The 20,190-nt window shown below is 42.4% G+C and overlaps 1 protein-coding gene across 4 annotated transcripts in view; it reads left to right on the forward strand.

Moving 5' to 3' along the window:
- Positions 1-6,800: 6,800 nt before the first annotated feature.
- Positions 6,801-20,190, forward strand: part of LOC102450856 (WD repeat and coiled-coil-containing protein-like) — a 30,376-nt gene continuing 16,986 nt past the window's right edge. The window contains exons 1-3 of one of the 4 annotated variants that reach the window (XM_025182345.3): positions 6,801-6,910; positions 7,146-7,307; positions 16,983-18,912. In XM_025182345.3, coding sequence (XP_025038130.2) covers positions 17,002-18,912 — 1,911 coding nt within the window. In that variant the 5' untranslated portion in view covers positions 6,801-6,910; positions 7,146-7,307; positions 16,983-17,001. Of the gene's footprint in view, positions 6,911-7,145; positions 7,308-13,105; positions 13,280-15,257; positions 15,347-15,698; positions 16,887-16,982; positions 18,913-20,190 lie in introns of those variants that run through there. The other 3 variants (XM_006118533.5, XM_075923413.2, XM_075923412.2) reach the window with 3 other exon arrangements.

The raw sequence follows: 20,190 nt of genomic DNA on the forward strand, positions 1-20,190 counted from the left end.
ATCATACAACTCATTTCAATTGCACTCTTCCCACAAATGAATCTCCTCATGGGACTTATTCTAACGTTCCCCTGTTCTGAGCAATAAAAGATGTTTCCATTCCCCCAAAGTGTGGGATTTCTCTTCTAAAATTACATAGGCTCACAGCGCAAGATGGGCAATAATCAGTCTTCTACTAGTGATAGACTTAAGGTTCAAAATCACATTTTTAAAATGTGGCCTCTCCAAGTCCAATACTGTTGGACTCTTGACACTAAGACAGCCTCTGTCTCTTAATACTGTTTAAAAGGGCCAAAGCAGCATGTAGGGCTCTAAAAAATCTCTAATCCACCTGGGGGCCAATTCCTTGAGATGCTTTCTAAAAATTCTTTGCAAGCCCTGGTGTAGGAGACATGTTGGCTGTGTCTACACTGGCATGAATTTCCAGAACTGCTTAAAACGGAATACAGTTTTTCCGGAAAAGTGTCTGTGGCCAATGTAGACGAGCTTTTCCGGAAAAGACTACTGGGCTGTCTACACTGGCCCTTTTCCGGAACAGTGTTCCGGAATAAGGACTTATGCCCGAGCGGGAGCAGAATAGTTTTTCCGGAATAGCGGCTGATTTTGTACAGTAGAGCATCGTTGCTTTTCCGGAAATTCAAGGGCCAGTGTAGACAGCTCGCAGCTTATTCCGGAAAAGCGGCTGATTTTCCGGAATAAGTGGCCCAGTGTAGACACAGCCATTGGGTATGGGGCTGGAAGCAGGAAATGTGCACCAAGGGCAGGGCTGTAGCTTACAACACTGTTAGGGTTGCCAGGTGTCCAGTTTTGAACCGGACAATCCAGTATTTGAGCTTTCTGTTCAGGGAACAAATTGAGAAAATATAACTGAGAAAATATAAATGTCCAGTATTTTCTAAATAACATGTAATGTAGATTGTGATGTCATGTCAAGTGTGTCCAGTATTTTTGTTAAAACCATCTGGCAGCCCTAAACACTGTGGAGATTCCAGGCAGCAGTGCAATCCACAAGGCAGGCCAGGGAGGCTGTTATAACTTAATACAGGTCCCTAATTTATGTCAGGGGCCACTCCATCTCCTACAACAGCCCTGGGTCAAGAAAGCACAAAGATGGTTTAAAGCTACCTTAGCACCACTCGTTCCCCTGGGTTGCGAGTTCTGCACTGCATTCCTTAGAACAGGGCTGCTCAACTTTGGAAGCCCCAGGGGCCACAATGATACAGCACATGCCAAGGGCCTCCACTTAAGTGTGGTTACATATACATGCAAAAATATATGCAAATAGCTTCTTTCACACTGACAGGCATGAATACAAAGATTAAGAGAATACTACAGAACACACAGGCCCCATTTAAGTCAGTTCTGCTGATATTAATAAAATGCAATATTTACGCCGATTTCTATCCACATGACAGCACTTTTCATGAGCAATGACAGTCCAGGAATCCAACTACTAAATGCATATCAGCAGAATACCATTATATTGACTACTTTTTTGTTTTGGCTCCTACCTGTTGAGTGCCACGTAAACCCAAACCGCACCGTGGGCCGCAAACAAATGGGCCACATGTTGAGTAGCCCTATCTTAGAATATCAGGATCATTGTAGAAAAGGGTGATCTTACTCTGTACATGCACTGGAGAGATACTGTGCTGCTATCAATGCAGGGGAAAGTACTGGCTCTGTTATGCTGAATAGAATGAATAAGGCAGTGGATAAAACATTACAAGAAGAAAAAGCTAGGTTCCATCCATTAGATCATGTTGAGAACAGCAATTCACTCTTCAATAAATCATCAGCAAAGTTATTTTTTGGCAAAAAACCTATCTTAATAAACTTTAAGAAACCATGGCATAATGTCTACAGGGAGACCCTGTTGATTATTGCTAGCAGTTAGGGGATAACTGCTGATTAACATAAGGGCTACGTCTAGAGTGGCATGATTTTCCGCAAATGCTTTTAACAGAAAAGATTTCCATTAAAAGCATTTGCGGAAAAGAGCGTCTAGATTGGCACGGATGCTCTTCCACAAAAGCACTTTTTGCAGAAAAGCGTCCATGCCAATCTAGACATGTTTTTGCACAAAAAAGCCCTGATCGCCATTTTCGCGATTGGGGCTTTTTTGCGCAAAACAAATCTGAGCTGTCTACACTGGCCCTTTTGCGCAAAAGCTTTGCGCAAAAGGACTTTTGCCCGAATGGGAGCAGCATAGTATTTCCGCAAGAAGCACTGATTTCAGACAGTAGGAAGTCAGTGTTCTTGCATAAATTCAAGCGGCCGGTGTAGACAGGTGGCAAGTTTTTCCTCAAAAGCACTTGCTTTTGCAGAAAAACTTGCCAGTCTAGACACAGCCAAAGAGTTGATATGATGGAAGATGGGCTGGGTGAGTAGTTCAATATTATGACTGTAGTTAGACAAGAGTATGTGTTATCACCAATCCTTCTGGCATTAGCAATAGACTGGGTGAAGAAATGAGCAACAAAAGGTATAAAATGGGAGAGTGGAGATGAGTGACATGATCTCAGCTTTGCTGCAAACATTGCTTTACTAAGGGCATGTCTATGCAGCTTCTGCAACAAGGCTGTGTTGGAAAAGTCAGTGTGTATGAACACTGTCTGCCAGCACTTTTGTCAACAAAATACTTCTACCTACAATGAGGAGGAAAAGAAATCAAATGGGTACAAGAGTAATGCAGCTGGGGAGTGTGATGACATCTGAAGGTGAGTAGGAATGCTGTTCATGAGATTAGGAAAAGCAAACACCACTTTTGACATAATGAAAAACACCTGGTCAAACAGAGGTCTCCACACCAAACCAAGGTGAGATTATACTGAACATCCTAAAGAACAGAGCAGAGACATGGCCACTGACTGTGGCCAACAAAAAAAGAATGGAGGCTGGTTGCAATGGGAGCCCTCACCACTGAAGAGTCCCCTGGCAGCCCAGGGCAGCACCATCATTGCATCCCTGCCTCAGTTTCCCCTAAATTAGGACTTTAATAAGTTCTATAAGGCTTGAACAACAGGATCTAGTTTATCCAACCCCAAAGGTAGAACATCACACAATTAGGCCTCCCTCTCAGTATTTCTATCTGCAGGGAAGATGGGCTGAGTAATCCTTAGTAAACCTAAAATGTAGCCTTAGCATAGTGCAGTGCTCTAGTGTAGGTAAACCTTAACAGATGTTACTCAAATATACGAGCTTCTTTTCCATTACCTCAGGCTCTCACAAAAGAGCACTGTACACACACCCTCCTGTAGGTTAGTCATTTTGTGCCTTTGATCTTTACTAACTTGAGGTCATTACACAATGTCCATGTTAAATCCAAATTCACTTTGCTCAGCTTTACTTTTCCCTCTTATCTTATTATCTATTAGAGAATTGTCCTGTTATTGACATTTGAATGCACTTACTGCAATACCTCTTTTAGCAAGCACCCAAAATTGCCCTTGAATTTTGTCTCCACTATTATTTGACAAATATTTGTCAACATCCAGGTGTGATCAAATGTTTGATGGCATGTGATGCCAATACTTTAGTACTGGCGCAGAAAGACTTCCTGTAGAGAAGATGACATTTGCAGAGTTATTCAGGCTTGCCACTGAAAACCATGAGTGCCTGACAACCTATGTACTTTGGCCAGGATCCATTCAAATTGTCAGCAGACACCATGCTATCTTAACAGTTGAGAGTGTATGCAGCCAAGAAAAGAATAGATCTCTGTATAATACTAGACACAAAACTGTTCCAGAAAAAAAGAAAAACCGGAATTTCACATTAGAGACACCAATCGTTTCCTTTCAATCAAATTAATACTTGCACATTTACAAATAGAAAAAACATTAATGGTTTGGAAGAAGGCAGCATACTAAGAGAGATGTAACATTCTACGAATATATTTGTGATAATTTTGTTAACTTTCAGAAGAAAAGAAATGAAAATTTGAACATGATAAAAGGCTCTAGCCATGTAATTGAATATTAGTCTTCTGCCATGGTTACTTTTCACAATAGAAACATCATTTTGTTACAAACTGTTCATGTTTTATTTCATATATTTCTCAGTTTGGAGCAAGTGGCTTGTATGTTCTTGTACAGTTGCTCTGAAACACAAAAGAATCCCCTTAGTATTCTATGATCCTCCTGCTGAAATAAAAGTGTTTAAGTATTGGCTGATGCCTAATCATCATCACGTGTTCTTAAGTTACATACATGTATTGTTTTGCTATGAGGTACTGTTGACTACATCAGCATCTTTGAGATTGAAGGGTATGCTCACACCCGGTTAAGATAACTATGAAAAGAATCACAAACCCTCAGCTGAGAAAAAAAAGGGGTTGTGAAAATATGAATCTACCTGGAAGTTTTAGACTCACTGGCTGGAGGTGTTTTGTTGAGTATCTTTTGGACAAAGGTCAGCAGGATATACGCAAAACAAGAGAGACTCAGGGCCTGAGCAAGAAAGCCAAGCAAACAGCCTGTAAACATGGTCAGATTCTGGATAAGCCTACAGCAGGGCTGGGTAATTAGTGACCGACAAGCCAGACGTGGTTCACCAGAGTTAGCCCCAAGCAGACCACCAGATGCATTAATTACCTGAGCATCTGCAAGCACAACCACTCACAGCTCTCTCTGGCTTCAGTTTGCTGTTTCCAGCCAATGGGACTGCAGGAAGTAGAGTGGGCCAGACCACCACTTTCTGCATTTCCCGATGGCCAGGAACAGTGAACTGCAGCCAACAGGAGCTGTGAGCAGTCGTATCTACAGACACTCAGGCCATGTTTACACTATGAGATGAGGTCTAATTTATTAAGGTCAGCTTTTTACCACTTGATTTGAAGGTGCATGTCTCCACTGTGCATAAGAGTTTAACTTAATGTGTCTCCAATAGGATGGCTACCCTAGACTTCGATAGCAATGCACTGTGGGTAGCTAGCCCATGATTCCTGATACCCTTGCATTCCAGTGCCTGGTGGTACAAAAAACAGTGCAGTGGGTGATTATGGGTACATGTTGTCGGCCTCCGATGGTGCAATCCTCCCTCTCCCCCGCTTGAAAGAAAAAGCAAACAATCTTTTTGCATCCTTTTTTCCCTGGTCATTCATGCAGATGCCATAGGAGGGCAAGCATGGACCCCATTCAGCTGCAAAGTGCTATGGTAAGCATTGCAAACACCTTGCGCCGTATGCTGTGGTACATCCAGCCGTATGCTGTGGTACATCCGGAGCCTAGCCAGAAGCCTCCGGAGAAAGGAAGAATGAGAGGAGCGCATGAACAGACATGTATAAAACACTGGAGTGGAGCTACTTGGAAGATGCTGGAGGTTGTCACTTCTGTAGATAGAGAGGAATGTTGGTTCTGGTCCCGTGAGACAAGCACAGAAAGGTGGGACCACGTACTTATGCAGCTATGGGATGATAAGCAAGGGCTGCAAAACTTTTACATAAGGCCACTTTCATGGAATTTTGCAAATTGCTTTTCCCTGCTCTGAAGCTCAGCAATACCAATGATATCTGCTCTGACAGTTCAGAAGCAAGTGGCAATAGCCCTCTGGATGCTTGCAATGCCAGACAGCCACCAGTCAGTTGGGAATCAGTTTGGAGTGGGCAAATCTACAGTGGGGACCGCTCTAATCTAAATAGCCAAGGCAATTAGTACTACAAAGGATAATGACTCTGGGAAATGCACAGAACATAGTGGAGGGTTTTGCCAAGATGGGGTTCCCTACGTGTGGTGAGGCAACACAGCGAATTTTTAAACTCCTGCAGATAGTGAAGATCAAAGTAGACTATGAAGAGCTTTCAAAGGATCTCACAAAACTAGGTGATTGGACAACAAAATGGCAAATGAATTTTACTGTTGAGAAATGCAAAGTAATTCATATTGGAAAACATAATCCCAACTATACCTACAAAATGATGAGGACTAAATGAACTATTATCACTCAAGAGAGAGATCTTGGAATCATTCTGGATAGTTCTATGAAAACATCCACTCAATATGCAGCAGCAGTCAAAAAAGCAAACAGCATGTTAGGAAACATTTAAAAAGAATAGAGAATAAGACAGAGAATCTAACATTTTTGTCTTTCCTTCCCCTCTATTAACACTGCATTTTACCTTTCCTCTCCCTCAGGGTCTCTGGTCTATAACTTCTTTTTTTCTGGAACCTTTTGTCTTCCCTACAAGTCAGCATGGTTTTTCTCCCCCAAACTGCTGTATATTTTTATTTATATTGGTGATTCAAAACTGACTGAAATGAGAAGCTGTAAACCAAACAACATAGGTAATTTAAATAATGAAAACACAATTTTATGATCGTTATTGTGAGAACCAGAACTGTGTTAATTTACAGGTATTGAAGGATGGGTGGAAGATTAGAGTCAATGTCAATATTCCCATTGATTGAATTTGAGAGATTATTATTATTTATCAAAGACAAAAGATGTGCTAGGACTGAGCCTGAATATGGGAAATTATTTCCACTGTTCTTGAGTTGTAAATAATTCTCCCTTTCAGTATTTTAAATGAGCCATTTTTCCTTCTCTTTCATGTAAATCATGGGGGGGAAGCGGGAATTCAGCATCAGCTGAAAGTCAGAAGAAACTGAAGCATTATCTATGTTGTTGGCAAGCAGATTAAAAATGTTAAAGGGAAAGAGCCAAGGGGAGAGGACATATTTGCTTATTTGCAGTATAATTATTAAGAAATAATCATAGTGACTATGCAAATCGCTGCTGTTGAACTAACAATGGCTGCCAGCCAATCAGAATACAGGGATTCACATACTGCATGTGAGTGTGAAATAACCATTTAGTAGTTATGAAAATAATACACACATAACCAGAATCTTGGGAACTGCATAACTGAAAAACAATGTTGTCATTAACTATATTGCATCTCAATACTCCGGTAGGCTAAGAAAATTCCATTTCAATTTATTGATGTTATATCTGATGTAAATTTCAGTTGTAAATAGATTAAAATGTTTGTTATGACAGATTATAATGTTTATACCACTGTAAATATTTTGTTTGGTTTGTGGAATTATCGATTCATCTATGTATGGCATTTGTTATATATTTCTGCTTATATTTCACATTAAGAAAATAAAAATATTGTAAACTATATACTCATATAATTATAGATATAGGAAGAAAAAAAAGAAAAACCTAATACGAAGACATTTACTAGCACAGTTAGAATGAGGTCTCCCAGCCTGAAGAAACAAAATGTTTTAAAACCTTAATTTCTGAATATTATCATTAACATTCAAGGATGCATCAAACCTATGTTTGGGAGAATACAGGTACGTAAATTATCTAAGTATAATTCCCTGTAAGATTACAGAAATATGATTGTACTCCTAAATTAGTTTCTCAACAAATTGATATTGATCAATAAAGCCCCCTAGTGGTTAAATGTAAGAAAAAAAACAGTACAGTAAAAATATCTTAAATGTCTATTGCTAAAAAACTTTCTAGGATATCTACATTTACTGTTTAAACAAGTTGGAAAAAGTTTTCTTATTAATCAATGGCTTGAAATCACCCATTAGTCCTCAAACTACATCAGCATCTCTTTCACAAAACCATAAATACTACACATTCTAATTTTTTCAGGTTCTTATTACACTGTGGTAGAAAGTGACTAGCATTTCTCATCTGAGTGATATCTCCCTTCCTCTTGTTCTAAGGAGAAATGAAAGAAAAAACTGTATCTATTTAATTTCTTTTTCATCTCTGTGACAGTGCAGAATAGTTCTCTATTGTTCATATAAAATGTTTTGTACTCTTTACTTTTAATGGTGACCTGAAAACAGGAAAATAATATGGTGTTTGTGTCCTTTTCGATGGTTTATGATAACCTGAAAAGTTGGGGGGGGGGGGGGGGGGGGGAGTATCGTGTTTGTGAAGAGGCAAGGCATGAAGGATATTTTACATTTTTTTAACATTAGAAATTTATTTACTTATCTCAAGACTGGTTTATTGTAGCTTATAGTATCTAATAAGGATGTAAAATCCCATTTCATTGGTTAACTGGTTAAACAATGTATTTTTTGTTTTTCTTCATATAAATCATTGCTTTGGGGTGGGGCTGAGGATGGGGGGTGGTTCAGTATGCAGGCTGCCCTGAAGACAGAGGACTACCCCAACCCTCTCTCTCTCTCTGAAGCATCTTAGGGAGGAAAATTCCTTCCTGACCCCAAATATGGCAATCAGCTGAATCTTGAGCATGTGGGCAAGACTCACCAACCAGACACCCAGAAAAAGTTCTCTATAGTAATGCCTATCTTCCCACCATTGGCCTATTTACCACTGATAGTGAAAGGTCAATTATTTGCTAAGATCATGTTATCTCATCAAACCATCCCCTTCATAAACCCATCTAGCTTAATCTTGAAGCCAGATAGGTCTTTTGCCCCCACTACTTCCCTTGGAAGGCTGTTCCAGAACTTCATTCCTCTGATGATTAGAAACCTTCACCTAATTTCGAGTCTAAACTTCCTAATAGCCAGCTTATATCCATTTGTTATTGTGTCCACATTGGTATTGAGCTTAAATAATTCCTCTCCCTCCCTGGCATTTATCCCTCTAATATATTTAAAGAGAGCAATCATATCTCCCCTCAGCCTTCTTTTGGTTAAGGTAAACAAGCCAAGTTCCTCGAGTCTCCTTTCATAAGACAGGTTTTCCATTCCTCGGATCATCCTACTGGCCCTTCTTTGTAACTGTTCAAGTTTGAATTCATCCTTCTTAAACATAGGAGACCAGAACTGCACACAGTATTCCAAATGGGGTCTCATCAATGCCTTATATAATGGCACTAACACCTCATTATGTCTACTGTAAATACCTCGCTTATGGCATCCCAAAACTGTATTAGCCTTTTTCACGGCCATGTCACATTGGCGGCTCATAGTCATCCTGTGATCAACCAGGACTCCGAGGTCCTTCTCCTCTTCCATTACTTCCAACTGATGTGTCCCCAGCTTATAACTAAAATTCTTATTATTAATCCCTAAATGCATAACCTTACACTTCTCACTATTAAATTTCATCCTATTACTATTACTCCAAATTACAAAATCATTCAGATCTTCCTGTATGATATCCCAATCCTTTTCTGAATTGGCAATACCTCCCAGCTTTGTCTCATCCGCAAACTTTATTAGCACACTCCCACTTTTAGTGCCGAGGTCAGTAATAAAAAGATTAAATAACAATGGTCCCAGAAATGATCCCTGAGGAACTCCGCTAGTAACCTCTCTCCAGCCTGACAGTTCACCTTTCAGTATGACTCGCTGTAGTCTCCCCTTTAACCAGTTCCTTATCCACCTCTCAATTTTCATATTGATCCCCATCTTTTCCAATTTAACCAATAATTCCCTATGTGGTACTATATCAAATTCCTTACTGAAATCAAGGTAGATTAGATCCACTGCATTTCCTTTATCTAAAAAATCTGTTACTTTCTCAAAGAAGGAGATCAGGTTGGTTTGGCACGATCTACCTTTTGTAAAACCATGTTGCAATTTGTCCCAATTGTCATTAATCTCAATGTCCCTAACTACTTTCTTCTTCAAAATTTTTTCCAAGACCTTGCATAGTACAGATGTCAAACTAACAGGCCTGTAGTTACCCGAGTCACATTTTTTCCCTTTTTTAAAAATAGGAACTATATTAGCAATTCTACAGTCAAATGGTACAACCCATGAGTTTAGAGATTCATTAAAAAAATTTGCTAGTGGATTTGCAATTTCATGTGCCAGTTCCTTTAATATTCTTGGATGAAGATTAGCTGGGCCCCCTGATTTACTCCCATTAAGATGTTCGAGTTTGGCTTCTACCTCGGATTTGGTAATATCTACCTCCATATCCTTATTCCCACTTGTTATGTTGCCATTATCCCTAAGCTCTTCATTAACCTCATTAAAGACTGAAGCAAAGTATTTGTTTAGATATCGGGCCATGCCTAGATTATCCTTAACCTCCACTCCGTCCTCAGTGATTAGCGGTCCCACTTCCTCTTTTTTTGTTTTTTCCCTATTTATATGGCTATAAAACATTTTACTATTGGTTTTAATTCCCTTTTCAAGGTCCAACTCTACATGATTTTTAGCCTCTCTCACTTTGTCCCTACATGCTCTAACCTCAATAAGGTAGCTTTCTTTGCTGATCCCTCTCATCTTCCACTCCTTATATGCTTTCTGCTTTTTCTTAATCACCTCCCTGAGATGCTTGCTCATCCAACTTGGTCTAAAACACCTACCCATACATTTTTTCCTCTTTCTTGGAATACAGGCTTCCGATAGCTTCTGCAACTTTAACGTAAAATAATCCCAGGCCTCCTCCATTTATAGATCCATAAATTCTTTAGTCCAATCCACTTCCCTAACTAATTTCCTTAATTTATTAAAGTTAGCCCTTTTGAAATAAAAAACCCTAGTCTCAGATTAATTTTTGTTTATCCTTCCATTTAGTTTGAACTGAATTAGCTCATGACCTATTTCTTCTATGAGGTCCTCACTACTCACCAAAACCAAATCTCATATGGCTTCCCCCCTTGTTGGTTCAACAACTACTTGATGAAGGAATTCATCAGCTATCACATCTAGGAAAATCTGAGCCCTATTATTATTACCAGTATTTGTTCTCCAGTCTATATCTGGAAAGTTTAAGTCTCCCATGATTACACAATTTCCATTAGTATTTACTTCTTTTAAAACATTGAAGAGGTCTCTATCCATATCCAAATTAGATCCCGGTGGTCTATAGCAGACCCCAAGCACTATCCCAGGGGAGGATCTAATAGTTTTCTTCCCCAATGTGATTTTTGCCCAGACAGACTCTGTCTTCTCCATTCCTTCACTTTTTAATTCTTTGCAATCTACCTAATCATTGATATACAATGCTATTCCACCACCTTTTCCTTTATTTCTGTCTTTCCTAAACAGCACATACCCTTCAATACCTGTACTCCAGTCATGTCTAATATTCCTGCAATGAGGAGTAATGGTAGTTCAAATTAAGAGTGTTAATTTGAACTACCTAGCCCGTGCCGCGTGTAGCCGCGGGCAGGTAGTTCGAGCTACTGGGCATTTAAAAATGGCGGCTCCCGGGAACATGCAAATGAAGCTCAGGATATTTAAATCCCGGGCTTCATTTGCAAGTTCAAATGACCACATTAGCCACCCTAGTTTGAACTAGGGTGGCTAGTGTAGCCATACCCTACATTCTTTGCCATGTTGTTTCACTTTGTTCTCAATATACTGAGTTCGTATCACCTTTGCCTTCCTAACACATTCCTATTCTATTGCAAAATGAAGATCTTTCTTGTGTCTGCCAGAAAGGATCCCAAAGCATAGGTGTAACATGCTTGTGATAAATTACTTAGCAATCAAACCACCGTATTTTGGATTTGCTTCAGATTTCAAAAGGCTTTAAAGTGTATTCCCTAGACAGCACTGAAGCAGTACAGTCTAGAGATAACAAAGTTGCAAGATCTACAACTGCAGGAAGTGTGGGTAATGATGTCTTTGTAAAGACCTTAGATGGAACACAGAAGGCTCTAGGTAAGTATTATATAATTATTACTATTATCAGGACCAAAGATGCTGCATTCCCTATCTTCCCCACTTTGGGTCAAAAATGATCCAAAAAGGGGGAGAAATAAATCAGGTGTGTGTCCTTTTTTCCACTTAATCTTGTGCAAAATGGAATAACAGAGTCCTGATGTTGTATTCAATTCCCAGTACCACCCCACCAGGCTCTTTGTGCAGGAACATTAGCACTCTCCTCTTGATGCAGCTCATGAAGTTTGGCAAAGTCAGGCAACTCAGTAGGGTTGCCATCTTTCTACTCACACAAAACTGAACACCCTTGCTCCAATTCCTGTCCCTTCTATGAGGCTCCACCTCTGCCCCTTCTCCAAGGCCACACCCCCTGCTCACTCCATGCCTCTCCCAGCCCCATAAGTAGGTATTTTTGCACCCAGGGCAAAATATTAATTATGTGCCCCCCCTCCTTAGGTTAGCACATGTTGCATTCTTTATTTTTGCAGCTTATTAATTTTACTTATTGCATCTTTGTGCCCCATATCATGATGTGCCCATGGGGAACACTCCACTTGCCCTGCCCTTGTTGTGGCTTTGGCCTCTCCCTCTGTTGTTCGCTCTTTCCACCCCCACTTAATCACACATTTTCATCAGCCTGGCTCAGGGGGTTAGGGTGCAGCAGGAGGGGGGGTGAAGGCTCACGCTCTGGGGTGGGGCCAGAAATAAGGAGCTCAGGGTGTACGAGGGGGCTTTTGGCTGAGGCAGTGAGTTGGAATGCAAGAGGGACGATGGCTCCACCTGGCAGTGTGGGTTCTGGGGCAGGACCAGGGATGAGGGGCTTGGGTGCACGAGGGGGGGGGAGTCTGGGATGGGACTAAAGGGTTTGGAGGTCATGAGGGGGGATCAGGCCTGGGACAGCGGACTGGTGAGGGGGACAGGCTCAGGTGTAGGCTTCTGGCAACACTTCAAGCAGCTCCTGGAATCAGTATCTCCTCTACCCTCCGGGTCCCACATGGGGGCATAGCCAGGCGTCTCTGGCGCCGGCCCCTGCACCAGCACCGCTCCTGCAACTCCATTGGCTGCACTTTGCAGCCAATGGGATCTGCTGCGCTGGCAACTGGGGTGGAGCAGCCTGAGGAGCCCCCTGCTGCCCACACGGGTAGGAGCCACAGGCAGCTCCCGGGGTGGCAGGCGGGGAGCCTGCCTGAGCCCTGCTGCCACAGGGACTGGACTTGTACCAGCCCAGGCAGCCAGGCTCCCTGTCCCCAGGCAGGCCGGGACACCTGACACCCCCCAGGACTTGGGGAGGGTGAGCGGGGGCGGGGCTACCAGGCCTGGTCAGCACACATTGGGCCTGCTACCCCTGGCCACAAGAGGCCCCGCCCCTCCTCTCACACCCACCGCCAGGGGCGGGCAGGCAGGGCCCTTGGGAGGGAGCTTCAGGAGAGGGGCGTGGCCTAGTCCGGCCCCACCCACTTGCGGCGCCGGGGGCGGGTTACTGACTCCGGCCCCGCCCCTCTGCGTTACGGGAGGGGGGGCACGCGCGGATCCCGCCCCAAGTGCATGCTGGGCGCTGTAGTTTCCCACGCCGAGCCGTCCGTTGCTAGGTCACAGAGCTCAGGCGGGCGGATAGAGCGCCGCTAGGGAGCGCGGAGCGAAGAGCCCTGAGGCTGCAGCCGGGGCGGGGAGCGCGGTTTGCGGGAGCCAGCGCCGCAGCCTCCCGGGTAAGAGGAGCAGCTGGCGGACAGGTGCCCCGGGGCCCGACCAGTTCGGAGGGCGGGGATCAGAGGGGGAGGGGCAGCAGCGCGAGCGAAGGGGCTGGGGAGAAAAAACCGGGGCAGGCGGAAAAAGTAGCGAGGGCGGGCCCGCGAAGGCGCTGGGGAGAGAGAACCGGGCGGCGGCAAAAGTAGTGAGGGCGGGCCCGCGAAGGAGCTGCGGAGTGGGCTCTGGGGAGGACGGAGAAAGGAGTGCGGGCGGGCTAGTGCTGGGAGGCTGTAGTTCTGTGTTGGGTGCCAGGCAGGAGTTGGTGCGGGAGGGGAGCCAGTTTACAAACCAGCTCTCCTCTCGGACTGGCTGCTGGGGGCAGACCTGCGCGGGGCTGCCTGGCTCTTAATACCCGTGGTGCAGGACCCAACATGAGCCAGGCTGCTAAAATTAACAAGGGGCGGGGGGACATGCGGGGAGTCTCCATAGCATTAACCCGGTGATCTCCTACCCTTTGCAAGCACAAGGCCACTTTCTGCATTTTAGTGCAAGATCTACCTCAAATCCAAACACCCTGGCCCTGCCCCCTTGTGCCCCTTCTCCAAAGCCCTGCCCTGCTCACTCTATCCTCCCTCCCTCACTTCCACCAGGCAGGGGCAATGGTTTTGGGGTGCAGGCTCTGGTCTTGGATTAAGGAATTTGGAGTGTGAGGGGCTCTGAGCTGAGCGTGGGGCAGGCAGTTGGGGGGGCAGAGGGGGTTCTAGGTGCAGGCTCTGGGAGGGTGTTTGGATGCAAAGGTGCTCAGGGCTATGGCGGGGTTTGGGGTGCAGGAGGGGGTTCATGAGTGGGGTAGGGCTTCAGGATGTGGACTCTGATTGGTCACTGCTGGCTCCTGTGTAGTGGTGCGGGGGCTAAGGCAGGCTTACTCCTGTCCTGGCCCTGCACCACTCCCAAAAGCAGACAGCAAACTCCATCCCAAGTCATGCTGTGCCCCCTCTCTACTCTGTGGAGATAGGATACAGGGTGGGAGAGGGGGCACCTTGACATCAGCATCCCCTCCTTTGCCTCCTCTTCCCTGCACAGAAAGCAGAGGATTCTAAGGAGACAGCTCCAAGTCAAAGGGTAGGAGATACGCAGCAGTCTGGGGCAGCTGATGTGCTAGGCTTGATACACTCTTGGCCAAACCAGTTAGGATCGCCTGCCAAAGACTCCAAGATCCCGATCTACTGGTTGGTGACCACTGCATTAACCTACACACTTTTCTTATTTGTTAATCAACTATGCTATTACAAGCCTACCTTAAACTGTATTTAGGTGCCTAAATTAAACGCCCTGAATGCCAGGCTCCCTGCAGCATTCAAAGTGGCAGTGCTGCACATGCTGCTGCTTTTAAGAACCCTTCTCTTTCCCCCACCCTTTGCTGCCTCTATCTGATAGAGGCAGCAGAGTGGGGGCAACTAGTTGACTAGTCCTTTATATCCCTAGTTGGTTTAACTACTTTGGAAGGTGGTGTGAAAAATGTATACCGCTGAGCTGTGTAGTTAAGCCAGCCAAAGTTCTTGTGTCACAGCGCTAGGTTGACGGAGGAATTCTTCTGTTGCCTTAGCTACTACCTTTTTGGGAGCTTGAGTTCCTGTTCCGATGGGAGAATCCTTCCTATGGATCTATATAGCATCTACATTGAAGCACCACAGTGGCATAGCTATGCTGCTGTAGTGTATTAAATGTAAACAAGCCTTAAGAATATTGTATAAGAGATCATTTAAGGGCCCAGTGTTCTCTCCAGCAACACAAGCGAACAAGACTAACATTGTGTGGTGCTAAGTAATAGGGGAGAACACCAGCAACGTGGTATATTGTCCTAAAGCTACACTGTTCCATGGTGGTACTGTAGATTTTCTGGTAGTCTTTGGGAATTTTCTAGTAACATGGCTTTAAAACTCTTCTTGTTTCTACTTAGTAAATATACCATCAAATTATAGATAAAATGTTTCCTAATATTAGTTTTACATGTAAGCAGTTGCAGTAGTTGCTGCATGGATGTTACATGATCACAAGTGAGAGAAGAGCAATTGTGAATAAGAGAGGTGAGCCATGAAACGTTTTCACTTTTACAGAGAAGTGCTGTTCAAACAAGCTGTCTTGTTTGAATTGGTCTCTATAGATAAATTTTAAAAAAGAGGTAGTACCTTGTAGAAAAAGCTGCAAGACAGTACACTGAATAATGCATTTTTATCACACAACTCATAATGATTTTAATATACACTATCAAACGGTCACATTTGTAAACATTTCTTGTGACACTAGTGTATTAAAACTGAATTAATTGAACCCCCGCTCATGGTGTTTTATTAGGGTTTTTTTTTATTCAGCTCAGCTTGCACGAGACATAGACTAACTTTTGTTTTTGTTTTTTTTAATATATTTAAAACATGGTGTTTCATTGGTCATGTGCACAGCTGTATGTTGAATGAGAATATTTTTGCCAATACCCCAGTATTTTTCTTTCCTACGTTCCTTATGCAGTTGGCCTGTTAATAGGAATAACCATATTGTGAGTGTTGTCCTCAAATAGTAGCCAATCAGAGTCAGCAATGACTAATTCAAAATTATGCTGAGATACTAAGTCAGGGGAAGAGCTCCCTGGACCAAAAAGCCCAGTCAGGAATCTCTGTTGCCCCCCCTCCAGATACTTGGGGAGCAGCATAAGAGAGACACTGACTTCTTCCCTAACAAAGGAAAGGGGAGGGGTTGCCAAACTTTCTTTACATGCTGGAATGGAGACAGGCAGAGAATGGAGCTCCAAGTTGGCTAGAAGTGCAGTGACTTAACTAGCTGTTTAAGGGTACGTCTACACTGCACGCTTATTTTGAAATAAGCTATCCCGGAATACTTATTCTGAAATAGCACGTCTACACTGCAGGGAAGCTCAAAATTAGTCTGAGGCAGGCTTTCCTAATGTAGATGTGCTATCTCCATTTAGAGCTCCAGGAGGCACCGGGGAGGAATAACTTAGAATGGCCCTCGTGGGGGGCTATTTTGAAATAGCAGCAGTGGAGCATCTACACACACCTTATTTCAAAATAACTATTTCAGAATAGGCGTTATTCCTTGTAGAATGAGGTTTAGAGATTTCAGAATAAGATGTCCATTATTTTGAAATAACAGAATGGCTGTGTAGACGCTCACATTATTTTGAAATAATGCTAGTTATCTCGAAATAACGGTGCAGTGTAGATGCACCCTAAAAGTGTTAGTGCCTGGCCTACAATCATGCATAGAGCTGACCTCAGGCTGGGGGAAAGTGGACCATAGTGACAAGAATGAGTTCAGCCTTCCAGCTCTTATGTTGGAATTCAAACACAGGCAATTGGCTGACCTCGTTCTAGTTAAACTATGGGCAATTATTCTATTTTCAATCTCTGAAGAAGAAAAACAGACCTCCTTTGGCCATCTGACTGACAGGGGAACACTCAGTGTAGGAAGAGAAATGTGCAGTCTAGAAAAACCCTTGTCAGGAGAGAGATGAAAGTCTCCACCCAAGAGAGGTGAAGGCTGTGAGCTGGAAGCCTGAGATCAAGTGGCCTTTCTGGATACACAGAGGGAGAATCCAGAGGGAGAATCCAGGTGAAGTTGCTCTGAACCGTGACTATAATGCATTTAACTGTAGATTTGTGATCAAAGTCTCGAGAATAATGTATCACTTGTTTTTAATAATTACAGATGCCTCTAACTAGAAATAATGGAGCTGGGAAAAGGAAAACTTTTGAGAACTGGCCTTAATGCCTTATATCAGGCAATCCACCCTGTGCATGGTATTGCCTGGACGGATGGGAAGCAAGTGATACTGACTGCTTTACATCTTCACAATGGAGAGCCAAAGTTTGGTGACTCACGTGTTATTGGTCAGTTTGAACATGTTCATGGACTTTACTGGGGCCCTTGTGCTACAGACACCACAACTCTGCTTGCTGTTCAGCATAAAAAGCACATAACTATTTGGCAGCTGAGCTATAACCTTTCAGAAAGGAATAAGCTCTTGGTTTCTCAGATTTGTGAAACTGGTGAGCCATTTCCAGTGCTTCCCCAGGGCTGTGTGTGGCATCCAAAGAAAGAGATCTTGGCTGTGCTTACTACACGGGATGCCTCAGTCTTACACACTGTTCGTCTCAACAACTCAAGAATTAAAGCTGATATCAAAGGTAGTGGTCTCATTCACTGCGCTTGTTGGACTAAGGAAGGCAATCGCTTAGTAATTGCTATAGGCAGCGCACTTCATTCCTACATATGGGATGATGCTCAGAAAACTTTAAATGCTTGCTTCTTTTGCCCAATTTTTGATGTGGGAGGTTATATATGTGCTGTAGAAGCTACTTTGGATTCCCAAGTTGCTGTTGCCACTGAGCTTCCATTAGATAAGATCTGCGGTTTAAATTCAGGTATTGCTTTTGAAGTCCCAGCTGGTGGTGAAACAAATTCTTTTCCTTCACAGTCTACCTTAGTATGTGGTGATGAAGAGTTCTCCATGGATGTGAGGAAAAAGTCATTGGACTCAGAAAAATCTGTACCCATTGTTTCAGTACCTTCTCCTTCCACAGTTCCTGTGGATCTAACCCATATTCTTTCCAGCAAACAAAGACCTTGCTCCAGTCCTCTTATTCATCTTAGGCACAAGGATTATCTAACAGGAAGTGGCCAAGACTCTTCACACCTGATCTTGGTAACTTTTGAAAGAAAGGTTACCACTACCAGAAAAGTCAGCATCCCAGGCATTCTGGTTCCTGATATAATGGCTTTTGACCATAAAACTCGTACTGTGTCAGTAGCCTCCAATACTTGTAACATTATTTTGGTCTATTCTTTGACTTCATCCTGTTTACCCAATATTCAACAAATTCAGCTTGAGAAAAGTGAAAGACCAAAGGGCTTGTGCTTCCTGACTGAAAAATTGTTATTGATTTTAGTTGGAAAGCAGAAATTCACTGACCCTGCATTTCTGCCATCATCTAAGTCAGACAAGTATGTCATCCGTTTGATGATCAAAGAAATACTTTTTGAAGAGAGTTCTTCAGCAGCTGCAGGAACTAGTGGTAACTCCAGCTTGAATGCCTTTTTGAACATACCTGTGAAAAAAGTGTCACCAGAAAATCTGTCTGTGGAAGTTCATCCTCTAAGCAATGGTCTCCTGATACCAAGCCATCCTATTCAATCTCCTGTTAACAGAAAAAAACTTATTGAAGAAATTAAAAGCCCAACCTATGAGCAACATCTGTTGTCATGTGTGAGGGACATCACAGAAAGAAAGATTTCTATGGATTTTCCCTCGGCTCTGGAAACTTTGGATGTTGAACCAACCAATCGGTCATTGGCCTTGCATGGGCTTAGAACACCTGCTGCATTTTCTAACAGACCAGCATCTCCAAAAAGGCAGGTGGATGTAGATCCAGAAATTTCAAATGCTCCTAAAAATAATATTCTGCTTAGTGAAAAAGAAGCAAGGAATTTATCTCAGAATATGGAAAGATTATGTGACAGTTTTACAGAAGTACAGCATCACCTTTCTGAGCTAACAGAACTTCTAAAATCCAGGAAGACATTTCTTTCAGTATATCCATCTTCTCAGGAGCCATCTTTTATTAACATCATTTATCAGGTAACTTTTAATGCTGAAAGCTCTGTGTAAAATCTGTTTGTGTGCATGTATTTTAAGATTATAGATGTCTTTAAAATGTATAGCTTTGTAAGAATATCATTCTAGATTATGCCCAATAAGGCTCCAGTCCTGCAAATAGTTATTCATGTGCTTAAGTTTATACATGTGAGTAATTATATTGCATTAAGTTGGGTTTAATTAGGGCCTTAATTTGTATTTAGTATAATAAGGATTGAGGCTTTAATTTCTATGTAGAAGAGATGTTTTTTGCCATCTTGTATACCAATCCTATGTATGTTCATGGTGCTAACAGAATTGTCTGTCAGATTTCTCTAATGTCAAATTATTTTTTATTTCATATCACCTGAGATTTTAAACTAAAAATATTGCCATTTTACAAAGTATACTACTGCTTCAGTGGTTTTTGTACATACTTTATTTTCATCACTGGTGCATGTAGTGCAGATAGGGCCATGTTTTTAAAAAAACAAGTAAAGATCATGTTATAGTTTACCTATTAGTAGGGTTCAGTTTATCAACAATGATTCCATTATTCTGCAGATTTAAAAAAAATGCAAATAATATGATTTCCCTGTTCATTAGTGTCTGCTATTCAGTACCCCCACCTTCTCTCCTTATGCTCATATCCTATAGCCAGATCCATGTCCATGCCCCTTTGTGGACTCCCATTTATTTCAGTGCATAGGTCCACATTTTCAGATTCAGTTATAGTATCAGAGCCTTTGGATGAAGTTCTGTTAAGTTCTAGTGCTTTTTCCATATTTTTTTAAATATGTTTCATATCTAAAAATTCTAGACAATTAAAATTACTCCCATGGATGGCAACAACTTTTAGTTGCTAGTAGCATCATTGTTTTAAGAGTTTAAACAATTGTTATCCAAAACAATTGGCTCTATCTGAAATTGAAATGTAGTTGGTTGAATTGTACCTATGCAAAAGAGGTGTCATGTGGATCCTTCTTCTCCTATAATTTGAGAAAAAAAAACTTTCAAATTACAGGTTTAGTGTGAAACCTGATAGTTAGAAAATATAATTTTTTACCAGTAAACTGGTTATATTTACTATGGAAATCATTGATATTAGGGCTGTCAATTGACCTGCATTAACACCTGCGATTAATGCAGGACTGGATTAACACGTTAACTTTTTAACACATTAATTGCAGGTGTTAATGCTGCACTGCCCCTTTGAAGTGCTGCTTTGGCATTTCAGAGGGGCAGCACAAGTGGAGCCAGGGATCAGCTGGGGACTGCTGT

This window comes from Pelodiscus sinensis, chromosome 3, assembly GCF_052426305.1.
Source record: "Pelodiscus sinensis isolate ZL-2025 chromosome 3, ASM5242630v1, whole genome shotgun sequence".
Lineage (NCBI taxonomy): Eukaryota > Metazoa > Chordata > Testudines > Trionychidae > Pelodiscus > Pelodiscus sinensis.